Genomic DNA, 18,104 nt, shown 5'->3' with positions numbered 1-18,104 from the left:
ACACAGTGGGGGAGAAATTCGGTTGTTAGCGCCACCGATTAACGCCTAAAAGCCGAGAAGTGGGGCGCTAGCCAATTTCTGGGGGGGCACAGGGTGCCTAGCGCCTCGCCCCATATTGAGCAAGCATTTAGCGCCGGCGCGAAATCTTAGCACCCGCTCATGGGCGCAGGATGATTATGACGTCATTTTAGTGTGCAACGCATTTTGAGCACCGCGGGCCAGAAATTCAGTGGCGCCCCCCTCCGTAGCGCCTGGCGATAATAGTGACAGCTTACCTGGGCCTTACCAAGTCGCTCTCGGGCTGGAGGAGTGTTATTTAAAGTGGACTGGTGTGGTTTAAAAGTGGCAGCCATTTTGGCGCACAACTTCCTCGAGAGCTACAAAGAGTTGCTGAGCTGCACACTGAGAGCCATTTGACCACTGAGCCAGCGCAGGCAGATGATCTTCAGCCTTCTGACCACCACCTTGCTGTTGGTGAGCCTTGACAATGGGGAACCTTCCTGTGGGCACTTATTATGGGGGCTGCATTGGAGGGGAACGTCCTGCTGCTGAATCATCTGGAAAAGGCACTGAGGCGCTGGGAGAGGGGGGCGGGCATGGCCTGATGTAGAAGGGCCAAAAGACGTCGCCACAGCAGACCTTACACTGGCAGGGTTTTCCGACAGCAGTTTTCTGACATGAACATGCCGGAGGAGCAGTGTGTCAGAGGCTCTCATTTGGAAAGGAGGTGGTGACTGAGCTCTGCCAGCTGCTTCAACCAGATCTGCAGCCTCAGATAAGGTGCAGGACATCTCTGTCGGCGGCTGAGAAGATGCCTGCTGGCCTGAACTTCCACACGAGCAGCTCTTCTCAGGCTGCACGTCAGAGGCTGATCGGAAGTAGCTTCTAGGCCACTCCCACGGAATGCTTGCTGCCATTCCAAGAACAGGAATGGAACCGGTCTGAAACCCCTAAGCCTGTGAAGGGCAAGATGCATGTAAATAGCAGGCATGGCTATTGTAAATGAAGAAAGTGTTTAGTTACACATAATGTGGTTCCTTCAAACATGAGAAAGCTATGGCAACAGAAAGCAAAACTAATACACTTTACACATAACTGCCTCTCATACCCGGGAGACTGTCCAAAACATAAATCACATTCCGACCATCTTCCTTGGCCTTGATTCCACTGCGCCAACCAAAGCATCCAATGCCCCATCAGTGAGGCATTCCGCCCTCTGCCTCATCCTTTCCATGTCTTGCCAGGCTGGTGCGCCACAGTAGGCTCCCACTGCTTTGAATGCCTACAAGGCAGTGAGTGTGTCTGGTGATGCTAATTGACCTGCCCCTTTAAGAGCTGGCCAGCGCGAGTGTGTCTCAGGGAAAGTGATTATTGACAGCAGCTTTGCTGCGCCCCGCCGCCGCAAAATTGGATTGCGCCGCTGGGATAGTGCCTTAAGAGTAGCGTGCAGCGCCCGATTTAGTGCCGCAATCACCTTTAGGGGTGCTGCAACCCAATATGGTGCAAGTTGGCGCTAAATTGCACCTGGCGATAAACTTTGCGCATCACCAGGACTAGCGCCCCAAACGCGGCTATACCGAATTTCTAGTTTGTTTAACAAAAGATTAGTGCCTCACTTACAATTCTCTGCACTTCTCTGCCATGCTTCTTCCCATTGCACCATCCTAGCTATGAAATCCTGAAGACTATAACTATCCTGAACACTATCATCTACGTTTCCAAGTGCATCATGTGAATACGTGATAATAATGCTCTCTAAGTTGTTTATAAAAAATTTAATGAATAATGACTTAAAATGATACTTGATGAACACCATAGACAGCTACACCGCCCACTCGACCCCAGTCTGAATAAACAACCATTCACTTCCACCATTGGCTTCCTGTCACTGAGCCTATTTTGTATCCTTATCACCACTTTCCCCTTAATTCGCTCGGCTTATATCTTCTTAACAAGCCACATATCCAAGTTTGCCGATGACATAAAATAGGCGGCTTTCTAAACAATTTAGATGGAAGCATAACATTACAAAGAATTATTAATAGATTAATTGACTGGAAGGAACTGTGGCAAATTGATTTTAATGTAGGCAATTGTGAGGTCACCGACTTTGGACGTAAAAAGGATACATCAGCTTAATTTCTAAATGGCTAATAACTAGAAAAGCTGAGGGCACAAAGAAAGCTGTGGATCACAAAAATGTCATGGAGAGGTGCAACTATGCAAATCCCTGGTTAAACCACACCTGGAATACTCTGTCAGTCCTGTGCACCACACCTTAGGAAGGATGTTTTATCTTGGAGTGAGTGCAGTGTAGTGTTACCAGAAAGATACATAGACTACAAGGGTTATATTAGGAGGAGAGCTTAAGTAATCGGTTGGATTCCCTGGAATTTAGAAGGTTAAGGTGTGAGTAGAATGACGTTTTCAAGATATTAAGGGGAACTGATAGGGTAGATAGAGAGAAAATATTTCCGATATTTGGGGAGTCCAGGTCTGACAAACATTTCTATATGCAAAGGACGGTAGACATTTGGAACGCTCTTCCACAAACAGCAGTTGATGCTAGGTTAAATGTTAATTTTAATCTGAAATTCATGGATTTTTGTTAACTAAAGGTACTAAGGGATAGGGGCCAAAGGTGAGTATATGGATTTCGGTCGTAGATCAGCCATGATCTCAGTGAATAGCGGAATAGGCTTGAGGGTCGAAGTGACCTACTCCTGTTCCTGTTTAATGTCACTGCATTTGGGGAGGGCTAACAAGGAAAGGGGATACACGTTAAATGGTAGGAAATTGAGTAGTGCAGAGTAACAAAGGGAACTTGGAGTACATGTCCAAAGACTCCTGAAGGTAGCAGGCCAGGTAGATAAGGTGGTAAAGAAGGCATACGGAATGCTTGCCTTTATTAGATACAAGAGCAGGGAGTTATGCTTCATCTGTATAAAACACTAGTTATGCATCAGCTAGAGTAATGCGTGCAGTTCTGGTCACTACATTGCAGAAATGATGTGATTGCACTAGAGAGGGTACATAGGAGATTTACAAAGATGTTGCCGGGAGTAGAGAATCTTAGCCATGAGGAAAGACTGGATCGGCTGGGTCTGTTTTCCTTGGAACAGAGGAGACTGAGGGCAGACCTTATTGTGGTGTTTAAAATTATGTGGGCCCCAGATAATGTGGTTAGAAAAGGACATTTTTCCCTTAGCAGAGGGGTCAAAAACCAGGGGGCACAGAATTATATTAGTTGGTGGAAGATTTGGAGAGAAAGGTCTTCACCCAGAGGGTTGTGGGGTCCTCGAAATCGCTGCCTGAAAGGGTGGTAGAGGCAGGAATCCTAACCGCATTTAAAAAGTACTTGGAAGTGCACTTGGGCTGCGTTAACCTGCAGGGCTGCGGACCAAGAGCTGGGAAGTGGGATTAGGTTGGATAGCTCTTTGTTGGCCGGCGTGGACATGATGGACCGAACTGGCCGTCTTCCGTGTTGTAACTTTCTATGATTCTATGAATCTAGGAGGGGACAGATAGAGTAACAAAGGTAATAAGGCATTAGTGACTAAGGTGACAGCAGGGAAAAAGAGAAATATGTCAAATCTCAAAGCAGTATAACTGAATATGCAAAGCATTCGCAACAAAATAGGTGAATTAATAGCGCAGATAAAAAATTAACAAGTTTGATCTAATAGCCATAATGGAGACATGGTTGCAAAGTTGCCAACGTTGGGAAACAAATATTCCAGGATACATAACTTTTAGAAGCGATAGGTTAAATGGAAAAGGATGAGGGGTAGCCCTGATAATAAAGGATGGAATACAGACAGCAGAGAGCAAGAATCATAGCTCTGAAAATCAAGAAGTAGAATTAGTTTGTGTGGAGCTAAGAAACAGCAAGGGGCTGAAAAAATTGGTGGGTGTTGTTTATAGGCCCCTAAACATTAGTTGTAATGTAGGGCAGAGTATAAATCAGGAAATTAGAGGCGGGTGTAGCAAGGGTAATACAGTAATGATGCAGGACTTTAATATACATATGGACTGGGCAAACCAAATTTGCAGTAACAGCGTGGAGGATGATTTCATGAAATGTATGCAAGATAGTTTTCTCGATAAGTGTGTTGAGGAACCAAGGAGGGAACAGGAACTTAGTTTTAGTACTGTGCAAGGAGAAAGAATGAATTAATAACCCTGTAGTAAAGGGGCACTTTGGGAAGTGTGACCATAATAATATGACATTTTTATATTGAGTTTGAAAGTTACTTAGTAAAATCCGAAACTAAGGTCTTATAGCTAATCATTGCAAATAGGTATGAGGGGCGAGTTGGCTAAGGAAGATTGCGAACATACATTAAAAAGTATGACAGTGGACGAGCAATGGCTAGCATTTAAAGAATTAATACATAACTTACACCAAATATACATTCCTTTAAGGCACAAAAACCCCACAGGAAAAGTGGTCTAGCCGTGGCTAACAAGAGAAGTTAAAGATAGTATTAGGTCAAAGGAAATGGTTTTTAATGCTGCTGGAAAGAGTGGTAAATCTGAGGATTGGGAGGATTTTAGAATTCAACAAAGTAGGACCAAGAAATTGATGAAGAAAGTGAAAATAGAATATGAAAGTAAACTAGCGAGAGACATAAAAAGAGTTTGTAAAAGCTTCTATAGATATGTAAAAAGGATAAGATTAGCGAAAGTAAATGTGGTTCCCTTACAGACTGAGAGAAGAAAAATTATAATGGGAGGTAAGGACATGGCAGAGAAATTAAACAAATATGTTGTGTCTGTCTTCACAGAAGAAGAGGCAAAAAAACTTCCCGGAAATAGTGGAAAACCAGGGGTGTAGCGAGAATGAGGACGGATGTTTATTAGGATTAGTAAAAAAATAGTATTGGGGAAATTAATGGAACTGAAAGCCGATAAATCCCATGGATCTGATGGCCTGCATCCTACTGTTGGCTATAGAGATAGTGAATGTATTGGTTGTCATTTTCCAAAATTCCATAGAGTCTAGAATGTTTCCCGTGGATTGGAAGGTAGCAAATGTAAAGCCACTATTTAAGAAAGGAGAGAGAGAGAAAACGGGGCAATGCAGACCAATTAACCTGACATCATTAGTAGGGTAAATGCTAGAATCTATTATCAATAACGTGGTAACAGGGCACTTAGAAAATAATAATAGGATTGAGCAGAGTCAACATGGATTTATGAAAGGGAAACCGTGTTTGACAAATCTTTTAGAGTTTTGTAGGTTGTAACTAGCAGAATAGATAAGGGGGAACCAGTGGACATGGTGTAGTTGGATATTCAGAAGGCATTCGATAAGGTGACACACAAGAGGTTATTAAAAAATTAGGGCTCATGGGATTGGGGGTACTATACCAGCATGGATTGAGGATTGGTTAATGAACTGAAAATGGAGAGTAGGAATAAATGGGTCATTTTCGGGTTGGCAGGCTTTAACTAGTGGGGTACTGCAAGGATCAATGCTTGGGCCGCAGCTATTCACAATCTACATCAATTATTTGGATGAGAGGACCAAATGAAATAGATACAAATTTACTGATGGTAAATGGAATATAATGTGGGGAAATATGACGTCATCCACCTTTGTAGGAGAGACAGAAAAGCAGAGTCTTTTTAAATGGTTCGAGATTGAGAAATGTTGATGTTCAGAGTGAACTGGGTATTCTTGTACACGAATCATTGAAGTTTAACATGTAGTACAGCAAGCAATTAGGAAAGCAAATGGTATGTTGGCCTTTTTTACAAGAGGATTTGAGTAGAAGAATCAAGACGTCTTCCTGCAATTACATAGAGCCCTGGTGAGACCACTTCTGGAGTATTGTGTACAATTTTGGGCTCCTTACCTAAGGAAGGATATACTTGCCTTTGAGGGATTGCAATGAAGTTTCACCAGACTTTTTCCTGGAATGGGAGGATACTCCACTGAGGACAGATTGAGTAGACTAGGCCTATATTTTCTAGAATTTAGAAGAATGAGAGGTGATCTCATTGAAACATGCAAAATACTTACAGGGCTTGACAGGGTAGATGCAGGGAGGATGTGTCCACTGGCTGCACAGTCCAGAACCAGAGGTCACAGGCTCAGAATAAGGAGTCAGCAATTTGGGATTGAGATGAGGAGTAATTTCGTCACTCAGAGGTTGGTGAAACTTTGGAATTTTCTACCCCAGATGGCTGCGGTGGATGAGTCGTTGAGTATAGTCAGACAGAGATCGATAGATTTTTGAATATTAAGGGAATCAGGGAAGATGAGGATAGTTCAGGAAAGTGGAGATGAGGTTTGTAGATCAGATACGATCTTATTGAATAGCGGAGCAGGCTCGAAGTGCTAAATTGCCTACTCCTGCTCCTATTTCTTATGTTCTATTGTTCTTATGAATGCAAGCTAAGTAATCGCTTCCATCATTTTCCGACAATCCGCCCACTGCTTGTGTGAGATTCCGGCCGTGTGGCAGGTCTGTGAGATCCCGTTGCTGAAGTAGACAAGTGGAAAGTAGTTAAGAAAGTATTAGTGAATGCGGAATTAAAATTCATTCATCCATTGAGAATAGGAGACACCGTGGGGAGACGTCATTATGTAGGGAGCAATATTAAGGATAAAGTAAAGCTTTTAAATTATCCAAAAATGCTGGCAAGCAGATAGTAAGGACTAGCAAAGACTGTTTGATAAATATTCGGAGTAGTTCACAAGTGAAGCACTAAAGGAGGGCTTGTATGATCGGCAGCGATCAACCGGTTTTTAAGTATAATTACAGTATTCAACCAAACAACATGGGAATCTGGAATCTAGGGACACAGACACCGCGAGATAAAGGAATGGGGACTGACAGGAATGACGGTTTACTGACACTGTTACAAGTTTCCTCAATTAGAGAATATTTTTGAGGATCTGACAGCGGCTGAAATAATCCCAGTCTTTAAAATAAGGCCAGGAGAGATCCAATGAGTGAGCACCTGGGAGGGGTGCAATGTAAAAGGGAATTCTATTGGTGTAAGGGACGATATGTCATCTTTAACTAACCTGCTTGAGTTTCTGAAACACATCACTGGCCTGTAGGGCAGGGGAAATGCAGTTGTAATCACACAGTCGCATTGAAGCAGCTGACAAGGTCCCACATCTACAAATGGTGAGGAATTATGGGATGGGCTGGGAGATCTGGCACTGCACAGAGAGCGCATTACCAAATGTAAGTAGGTTATTGACAAATCGGAACCTGTAAGGGACGGGTGACTATTGAACATCTGGGATCTTCCTTGATGCCAGTTTATTTATAATCTTTTGTTCAATAGAAGCTCAACGGGGATGTGTGTATCTTACCACCAAAAAAAATGGTAATAATACCAACAGAGGCAACTCTGTAAATCCATAGATATGTAATGGGTGGGAGTAGTTCAATTGCCGCATTATATCTGTACTGGATTCTTTGACACAGCAATCAAAAATTATCGACACTCTTCCCCTCTCTTTCCACAGACAATTACTTTCTCGATTTGAAATATTCACCTAATTTTCCCTTAACTATTCCCTGAGATAAAACAATCCAAGCTCCAGCAACCCTTTGCATAAAGAAGGTTCTGCTAATGTCTCTGCTCATTACTTTTGGGACAATTTGAAGTCGATCACCCTTTATTGCTTGCTCCCCAATTAGATCTAATAATCTCTCCCTCTTCATTCTGCCAAATTGTTCATAATTATTAAAAGCTCTATTAAATCTGCTCTTAGATTTCGCTGCTCCAGTGAAAATAGTCCCAATATCTTGCCCCTCATCACCAATATCGTTCTGATCCATGGCACGGTCCTGGGTTATCTACATTACCTAATCTCAGTGGATTTAATGGCCGTTCCACTAGTTTTCCAATGGTGGCCTCGTTAGCATCTTGTGAAGGTTGATCAAAACATATGTTTCTTGTGATCTATGCTCAAGCCTGCAAAACACATATTTCTGTTGGTTTTCCCATGGATTTACCCACCCGCAGGCATACTTTCTTGGAATTATTTGTTTGAATCTCTATCGCTGTTCATCCAAACCCTGCAGCTCCTTCCCATTGAGAGCCTGCACCCATTCCTTGGCATTTCTGAAAGATTCAGGCGAGATCACCGATGAACAATTTGTAACTGATTCGAAGTTGCTGGGATTTTTCAATGAATATTTGGAACAATATGCAGCCGCATTGTACTGGCCACGCTGGACGTGCTCCTATCTAGTTATCCAGCAAGTTAAACACTTATTCAAAAATAATTCTTCTGAAGCCGGTGGCTGTTTTGAAGCTTTACTTAAACAAATTTGTGAAAAGAGATTGCGCTTGGCCTAACATATGAAATCAGATTACATTGGATTGTAAAACCCTTATGGAATCCTCCATTACTGCCAGGTTCTTCCTGGAATTCTACTTCCTGTGTTACACAGGAAGAAAGGAACAAAGGTCAAATGACCTCACACAGGAAGAAAGATCAGATGACCTTTCCAGCATACAAACTGTTAACACAATAACCACCACCAGAGGGTGCTATCTGCACACATAAAATGTTCACTGCATGTAAAAAGTCCATTGGTCCAGAACACTCCCCGTCTGGGGTCGTTAACGACTCCACATAGTCCGAACTCTACTTGTCACTGGAGTCCTCTGGCGACAAAAGAAGAACCACCTTGGAGACAGTCCGTCGGTGTCGATAATAGGATGCAGCTTCATTAGACTGCTGTGAGGGGGTAGGTTGCGTTCTGCTATGCACAGTTCCAATCTGGGTATGGTGAGGTCTGGCTGGGGCGCCAACTTGCCTCTATCAAAGACGAAGCCGATTTTGCTTTGCCCTTCTTGAGTGGTGACTTTCCGATAAGCCACACTTGCAACAGCCTTAGCGGATGCGTCTGCAAAGACACAAAGCTCTTTGAATTGGGCATTTAAGGGAGAGAAAGACGAATAGCAGCGAGGTATTCGGATCTCCTGTAAGTCTTGGAATGAATCTCTCCATCTGCCCCACACTGCTTCCATCTCTTCAGGGAGAGGTGAATCCCACTCTTTAGCGCATGTGGAGAGTTCCCTGAGAAGCAGCCTGCCTTGTATGGTGACAGGGGCTAAGAAGCCGAGAGGGTCGTATAGGCTGTTGACTGTAGAGAGCATTCCTCTTCGTGTGAGCGGTTTCTTGGCATCTAAGACTTGGAACGTGAACGTGTCTGTTGCTATGTACCACGACACCCCTAGGCTACGCTGTAGGGGGAGGTCATCAGTGAAGAGGTCTAGGTCCTTGACATCCTTAGCACGATCTTCAGGGGGGAATGCCTCCATCACTGCTGGTCTGTTAGAGGCTATCTTATGCAGCCTGAGGTTGGATAGTGCAAGTAGTTCCTGGGCTCGTTCGAGGGTACTGATGGCCTCTGCTTCGGTCGGGAATGACTTCAGTGCATCATTGACATAGAACTCTCGTTCGATGAACGCTCTCACATCACTGTTGAAGTCGTCGTCTTCTTCCTTGGCAGCCCTCCTTAGTCCGTATATGGCGACAGCAGGGGATGGGCTATTCCCAAAGACATGGACACGCATTCTGCAGTCCACAATGTCTCTATTGGGGTCATTGTCCCGATACCACAGGAAGCGAAGGAAGTCTCTGTGGTCTTCTCTTAACTTGAAGCAATGAAACATGTGCTGGATATCGGCAGCGATGGCGATGGGCTCTTTCCTGAATCTCATGAGCACCCCCAAGAGGCTGTTGTTAAGATCGGGCCCTGTGAGGAGTACATCATTGAGAGAGACGCCCTGATATGGTGCACTGGAGTCAAACACCACGCGGATCTGTTCCGGCTTTTTGGGGTGGTAGACTCCAAAGGAAGGGAGGTACCAACACTCTTGGCCTTCCTGGTGTGGAGGAGCTATCTCTGCATGATCGTTGACAAGCATTTTCTTGACAAATTCTAGGAAGTGTGCTTTCATCTTTTCCGATTCCTGGCGACATCCTACAGGGTACACATTAACGAGGCATATCTTGGAGCATGCTCTTGCGCTCACTCCTTCTCCACACACCTCGGTGCACCTGGATGTAATCTCCATACCAGCAGCTCCCTCTCTCTCCCCACCGTGCTCTGGTGCGGGAGGAGGCGTCTCTGACTTCCAAGGAGCTGGGCCTGGGGGTAGTGCTGAAACGTGCCGATCACTTTCACATTCAGTGCACTTTGCATCCACCTTGCAGTTCTTGGTGAGATGGCTCGTGGACGAGCAGCACCTGAAACATATAGAGTTCTCTTTAAGATATTGTTTCTGATCTTCCAGGTACATCTCCCTTAAGCCTCTGCACTTCTTTAAAGGCTGGGGCTTGTTGTGGATAGGGCATTGTTTGCTCATATCCTCAGGTTTCTTCTGAATCTTTGTGTGCTCAGTTGAGGACACTTGCATTCTGTGGACAGATATTGGTGCCATTCCATGTCTGTCGAACTTGTCTCTTCTGGCAAGTGCTGGGCGGGAGGAGAAGAAGTTGAAGCTGGGGTCGTTCCTGGCTTTGGCTTCTTTATGGATGAATTTAATGAACGCAGAGAATGGTGGGAACGCCACGTTGTGCTTTAGCTTGAACTTTGATCCAAACGTTATCCACTTTTCCTGCAGGTTAAATGGAAGCTTCTCAATGATGGGACTTGCCCCTCTGGAAGTGTCTAAGTATGATAGACTGGGTAGGTAGCCATCCTGCTTTGCGGCTTCGAGTTCCAACAGCAGATCTCCAAGTTCACGGAGCTTCTGGGGTTCCTTACTCGTCAACCTCGGAAAGTTCTCCAACCTGTCAAAGAGAGCCCTTTCAATGGCATCGGGCGAGCCATAGCTTTCTTCCAGCCTCGCCCAAGCCTTCTTCAACCCCTCTGGCAGCTGTCCCCCATTGGCCGCTTTTATCCTGCAGGCCTGTCCGGCGGACTCTGGGCCGAGCCATTTGATAAGGAGGCCGAGCTCTTCTCCTGCCGACAGGTCTAAGCCCGATATGGCATCGTGGAAGCAGGACTTCCAAGCCCGATAATTCACCGGCCTGTCATCAAACTTGATTAACCCCGAAGTCACCAGCTGGGTGCGTGCAAGGTATCTGGTGAGGTCGTAGGTGCTGGGACCTGTGCCAGGGTTGCCTTGGCTGGGGGCTCTTTTGGGGGTCTCAAGGAACCGAGAGCGGATTTGCCTCTGACTTTCTCTGTTCAGCGTCCTATTCCTTTGCACTGTTTCTTCCATTCTGCCGGGGAAGACTCTGCGGCTTGAGGCACGCCGTCTGCTTTGACGTTGGTTGGCAACTTGTGGCATGTTATACGAAGTGTTTGCGTCTGTACAGATGTGCGGGCCTCCATCCCTTTCTCCTGTAAACTGTATTTCGGCATGGTCGCTCACGTAATCTATGGTGCGCTGTCGTGGACTCTGCCATGGAATGGGATTGAAAGGTTTGTAAGCTGTCTCGGGAACAGCTCCCTCCAAAATTGCCTCGAATACTTGTGTCTCGGCTAATGCAGCATATATTTCTTTTTGTTGCTGCAGAGCGTCTAATGTGGCTTGGAGACGGGCCTGTTCAGCCTGGCGTTCCACTTGGTGACGGGTCTGTTCAGCTTGTCATTCAACCTGGTGACTGGCCAGGTCAGCTTGGTGTCGGGCCTGTTCGGCTTGGGATCGGGCCTGTTTGGCTTGCGATTCAGCTTGGAGACAGGCCTGTTCGGCTTCTGATTCAGCTTGGAGACGGGCCTGTCTTACTTTTATTTCTATTTCACTGTCCGCATGCGTGGCTCTGGCTTGAGCTGCTATTAGCTTAGCCCATGCTTTGGCGATGGCTATGCTTACTCTAGAACCACCCGATGACCGTGAACCAACTTGCGATCTGTAGTAACCGGAGCTTATAGACCGATTGTCACGTTCTACAGTTTCGTCTGCCTGTTTAAGGTCTTCTACTTGCTGCAAGGCATTTTCTTTATTATCTTCTGACATGTTGATGTGAGGTAGATGTGCTCTACGAGGTTAAGGCTTACTCTGGGTTCCTCCTGCTCCGCTCTTCACAGCTAGCCATATTGCTATCTTTTCACTGATATCTTTTCACTGATATCTTTTCACTGTACTGGCCGCACTAGACGTGCTCCTATCTAGTTATCCAGCAAGTTAAACACTTATTCAAAAATAATTCTTCTGAAGCCGGTGGCTGTTTTGAAGCTTTACATGAACAAATTTGTGAAAAGAGATTGCGCTTGGCCTAACATATGCAATCAGATACATTGGATTGTAAAACCCTTATGGAATCCTCCATTACTGCCAGGTTCTTCCTGGAATTCTACTTCCTGTGTTACACAGGAAGAAAGGAACAAAGGTCAAATGACCTGTGGTAAACCACTGTTATTGTTGTTCACCGTTGTTGTTGTTGTTGCACACTGCTGTACCTATGCATGCCTCAGCTGGCTTCGCCCCTGGCTCCACCCACATGCCCAGGTATAAAGGTGACTGCTCTGCAGCCCCCTGCTTTCTTGGAAACCAGTCAACCACGAGAGGCATGCTCTGTTCTTTGTTAATAAAAGCCTTTTAGTTACTCTCCTAACTCTCCGCCTTTTGTGAGTAATTGATAGCGCATCAATTTTATTAACAAAAACAAAATGTCGGCACCAAACGCTGAGCAGCAGGTGCTGCAGCAAATGACGGCACCAAACGCTGAGCAGCAGGCGCTGCTGCATGCCCTCAGACCAACATGCCTGGACCTCGACCCTCAAGAGGCGGGTTCATCTACCAAGTTCGCACAATGGCTGCGTTGCTTCGAAGCTTACCTGGAAGCCTCAGCCGTGACACTAGATGGAAACAAACTAAAAATCCTGTCCCCCAAGATGGGCCACCAAGTCTACACGCTCATCCAGGACGCGACTACGTATGCGGCAGCTATCGATCTGCTAAAAGGACAATACACTCGCCCGGTAAATACGGTTTATGCCAGACACCTCCTGAGATCCCGCAAACAGCAGTCTGGGGAATCAGTGGAGGCATTCCTACGGGCACTACTGATACTCAGCCGAGCCTGCGATTGTAAAGAGGTATCGGCCGCGACACACACGGAGGGACTTATCCGAGATGCTTTCGTTGCGGGCCTCAAATCCGACTACTCCCGGCAGAGACTGTTGGAGAAGGGCGAAATCAACCTGAAGAAGGCAGTGTCCCTCGCGCTCTCACTAGATGCGGCCCACCGGAATATGGACGCATTCTCCCCTAACCGCTCCGCACCGTGGACGCCGCAACCTTGGGACATGGGAACACCACCCCCGGCACCAACTGCTGCAGCGATGTCCAAGGGCCTGAAATGTTACTTTTGTGGCCAGGCAAAACACCCCAGAGCACGCTGCCCGGCGAAAAAAGCTACCTGCTCTGGCTGCAGGAAGAAAGGACACTACGTCAGCGCCTGCAAAGGTAAAACCGCTAACGCCAGCAGCGCCGCATGTGAACCGTGGGGGCAGCCATCTTGTCCGCCATCTTGGGCACCTCCAGCCGCGTGGGGATCGGGATCATGGGTGCAGCCACTTTGTCCGCCATCTTGGACACCTCCAACTCCAATCGCGGGTGACCCGGATTCAACCACCGCCTCGTCAGACGACCACAGCGACTCGCTCTGACATACGCTGGCCTCCGTGACGCTGGACCAATCTCTCCCTCACCAACTGTCCAGGTCCATGATGGACATTACGGTAAACGGCCGCACCACTACCTGCCTTTTCGACAGCGGGAGCATGGAGAGCTTTATCCACCCCGACACGGTGCGCAGTTACTCTCTCCCGGTCATGCCAACGCGCCATCGGATCTCTATAGCTTCCAAATCCCATTCAGCAGACGTTGGTGGCTACTGTGTAGTGACCCTTTCAGTAAGGGGCACAGAATACAAAAATTTTAAACTTCTTGTCCTGCCCCATCTCTGTGCTGCCGTTCTACTGGGGTTGGATTTTCAGTGCCACCTTAAAAGTGTCACATTAGCGTACGGCGGACCCCTCCCCCCACTCACAGTCTGCAGCCAGCAGCTTTTAAATCACCCGCCGCACACCATTTGCAGCCTCTCCACGCTTAAAGACTCCCCCCTCCCTGTTCGCTAACCTCACCCGCGACTGTAAGCCCATCGCTACCAAAAGCAGGCGGTACAGTGCCGGGGATAGGAGCTTCATTAAATCCGAAATAGCAAGACTCCTGAAGGAAGGGATTATTAAGGGTAGCACTAGCCCATGGCGAGCACAAGTGGTGGTAATGAAGACTGGTGAAAAACAGCGCCTAGTTATTGACTACAGCCAGGCGATCAATCGCTACACCCAGTTAGATGCATACCCACTCCCCCGCATATCTGACATGATCAATCAGATAGCACAATACCGGGTGTTCTCGACGATTGATCTGAAGTCGGCATACCACCAGCTCCCCATCAGGGCTGAGGACCGCCAGTACACAGCTTTCTAAACTGACGGTCGTCTCTACCACTTCTTCCGAGTCCCCTTCGGCATCACCAACGGGGTTTCGGTCTTCCAAAGGGAGATGGACCGAATGGTTGACCAGAACGCGCTGCAGGCCACCTTCCCCTATCTAGACAACGTCACCATCTGCAGCCACGACCTGCAGGACCATGACGTTAACCTAGAGAAATTCCTCCATACGGCCCAGCGGCTGAATCTAACATACAACAAGGACAAATGTATGTTTCACATCATGCGCCTCACCATTCTTGGCTGCGTAGTGGAGAACAGAGTCATCGGCCCCGACCCCGACAGAATGCGCCCCCTTATGGAGCTCCCCCTCCCCCACTGCCAAAAATCACTGAAGAGATGCCTAGGGTTTTTCTCTTACTATGCTCAGTGGGTGCCCAACTATGCGGACAAAGCCAGACCCCTCATCAAGTCCACCTCCTTCCCCCTGACAGCAGAGGCATGCGCAGCCTTCACTCTCATAAAAAGAGATATTGCAAAGGCCACAATGCATGCAGTGGATGAGTCCATCCCTTTCCAAGTGGAGAGCGACGCATCTGACTTCGCCCTAGCTGCAACCCTTAACCAGGCGGGGAGACCCGTGGCCTTTTTCTCAAGGACCCTCCAGGGCCCCGAGATTCGACACTCCTCTGTCAAAAAGGAGGCCCAGGCCATTGTGGAAGCGGTACGACATTGGAGGCATTACCTGGCCGGAGAACGATTTACCCTGCTCACTGACCAGCGTTCAGTAGCTTTTATGTTTAATAATAAGCAGCGGGGCAAAATCAAGAATGACAAGATCTTGAGGTGGAGAATTGAACTCTCCACCTACAATTACGATATCTTGTACCGGCCCGGGAAACTCAATGAGCCCCCAGATGCCCTACCACATGGTACATGCGCCAACGCGCAGGTTGACAGACTGCAGACCCTCCACAATGACCTCTGCCACCCGGGGGTCACCAGGTTCTTCCATTTCATCAAATCCCGTAACCTGAACTACTCCATCGACGAGGTCAGGACCATGACCAGGAACTGCCAAATCTGTGACGAGTGCAAACCGCATTTTTATAGGCCAGACAGAGCAAGTCTGATCAAGGCCACTCGCCCCTTCGAGCGCCTGAGCATCAATTTTAAAGGGCCCCTCCCCTCCTCTGACTGCAACGTGTACTTCCTCAACATAATTGATGAGTACTCCCGTTTCCCGTTTGCCATCCCTTGCCCAGACATGACCAGTACCATGGTCATTAAATGTCTGAATGACCTTTTCGCCTTGTTCGGCTTCCCTAGCTATATCCATAGCGACCGGGGCTCATCCTTTATGAGCGACGAACTCCGTCAGTACCTGCTCACGAGAAGTATTGCTACAAGCAGAACCATCAGTTACAAACCCCGGGGGAACGGCCAGGTGGAAAGAGAGAACGCGACGGTTTGGAAGGCCGTCCTCTTAAACTTAAAATCTAGGGGCCTTCCGACCTCTCGCTGGCAGGAGGTCCTCCCTGCGGCACTCCACTCCATTCGGTCACTGCTTTGTTAGGCCACCAATGCCACCCCCCATGAAAAAATGTTCACTTTCCCCAGGAAGTCCACATCGGGGACCTCACTACCGACATGGCTGACGCCTCCAGGACCCGTCCTACTGCGGAAGCACGTGAGGTCCCATAAAACGAACCCGCTGGTCGAGAGGGTGAGCCTCCTCCACGCCAACCCCCAGTATGCTTACGTGGCGTACCCGGACGGGCGGGAGGACACAGTCTCCATACGAGACCTTCAGGTGCCCCTGAAACACTACCATTGCCATCCACCACTACCCACAACCCAACCCCTGTAGACGGCATGCCGCAGCCCCAGGACCCGTCATTGACCACCCAACCACTCAATGAGACGCCAGATTCAACGTTGGATGCTGCACCATCACCGCCGCCACCTCGATGATCAGGACGGCATACAAGGCCACCTGATAGACTTACTTACACAAACATTTAGTACACTTCACCCCACCGGACTCAATTTTACACAAGGGGTGAATGTGGTAAACCACTGTTATTGTTGTTCACCGTTGTTGTTGTTGTTGCACACTGTTGTACCTATGCATGCCTCAGCTGGCTCCGCCCCTGGCTCCACCCACATGCCCAGGTATAAAGGTGACTGCTCTGCAGCCCCCTGCTTTCTTGGAAACCAGTCAACCACGAGAGGCATGCTCTGTTCTTTGCTAATAAAAGCCTTTTAGTTACTCTCCTAACTCTCCGCCTTTTATGAGTAATTGATAGCGCATCATGACCTCAAACAGGAAGAAAGATCAGATGACCTTTCCAGCATACAAACTGTTAACACAATAACCACCACCAGAGGGTGGTATATGCACACATAAAATGTTCACTGCATGTAAAAGGTCCACTGGTCCATAACACGCATAACAAGATGGTAATTTCCAAAGCTTCTTTCTGACAATTTGCAAATGTTCAGCCAAAGACAAGAATGCTTTATATCGCTTTCATTTTACCTGATTTCAGGCATTGTTTTTAACAGGTCACTTGCAACAATTGTAATAGTTTAGAACGTTATGGATAATCATTAATTCTTACATTCCTTTACATTTGTTTTGGAGACTGATACAGAATAGCAATAATATTACCCATGATATTTTTATCGACAGCACTGAACAAGAGCAGAAACCATCTTTGTGCTGAGTGAGAGACACCAGTCAGCGCACAATCGAGATTTTAAGTCATTATCTGGGACATAAGAGGTGAAAGGTCACATCGATTAGCCGAGTTCCGAAAGTTTCCTCCATTCGAACACTGATCACGTGAAAATCGTCAATGAGGAATGGAGTCCGATAGAGAGATCCCCACCTACAATATTCACATCAAACTTCCAGGAAAGTTACCAATATCGGCGATCGCAAGACCTTTGATTGTTTCAGCACAGAATGAAACTTTATTGATGATTTTAAACAGGTGTGCCCGATCCCAGGACCTGCAGTGTAAGGTGGATTCCTCTGTTGCCCACATGTCCGACTCCACTGCTGAACCTCAACATTGTTATCTATTGTCCCTGAACTTGAAATGTGCTAAATTAGCAGGAATAGGTTATGATTACTCAGCAAAAGCAACATAAAACTAAAGCAATGCCGACATCAAACGCATGCTGCAAAATGGAAGAAATGTTTACAAAAGAACTCACATTTCCATAAAGAAGGACGTTCTACGGTGGAAAGGACGTTGAAATTGAGCTCCAGTTTATAAAAAAGCTTTCGTTTATCCTGATTATTCTTACTCTCATTTTCTAACTAATCTCAGAATTAGTGTCCAGGGGGATTTCACCACATTCTGCAGCTCTTCTCTGAATTTGCTCTGCGTCACTGCATAAATACACGGGTTTTGAAAGCAACTCAAAAACTTCAACAACGCTCCGGTTTCAGTGGCGATATATCCAGGATTTGTGTGGTTGCCTCGGTAATTAGTGGTGCTTCTCAGTCTGGTAGTTACTAAACTCACGGCATATGTCAGCCACAACAATATAAAACTGCCCGAAATAGTGAACAATAAAATGATGGATTTCCTTCAGTTCTCCATCTCTGTATCACTGTGATTCTCACTCCTGTGACCCCGGAGTCCCCTGCGGGATCTGCTGACCACTATAATACATCAAATGGTTAAAGAATGA

At 46.9% G+C, this 18,104-nt stretch overlaps 1 protein-coding gene across 2 annotated transcripts in view; it reads left to right on the top strand.

Moving 5' to 3' along the window:
- The window catches only part of LOC147092602 (ribonuclease inhibitor-like), a 640,499-nt gene that overhangs the window by 391,115 nt on the left and 231,280 nt on the right, over nucleotides 1-18,104 (top strand). The window contains exon 4 of one of the 2 annotated variants that reach the window (XM_085975963.1): nucleotides 10,128-10,142. The exons of the other annotated variant lie outside the window; for it this stretch is intronic. Within the exon in view, the coding sequence (XP_085832089.1) occupies nucleotides 10,128-10,142 (15 nt within the window). The remainder of the gene's footprint in view (nucleotides 1-10,127; nucleotides 10,143-18,104) is intronic. 2 annotated transcript variants of the gene reach the window in all.

The sequence above is a fragment of the Somniosus microcephalus genome, unplaced genomic scaffold (assembly GCF_052327205.1).
Source record: "Somniosus microcephalus isolate GS21.2 unplaced genomic scaffold, FLI_Smic_1.0 unresolved_chr2, whole genome shotgun sequence".
NCBI classification, from domain to species: Eukaryota; Metazoa; Chordata; class Chondrichthyes; order Squaliformes; family Somniosidae; genus Somniosus; species Somniosus microcephalus.
The sequence above is the reverse complement of the archived record's forward strand: the minus strand, read 5'-3'. Positions and strand labels throughout refer to the sequence as shown.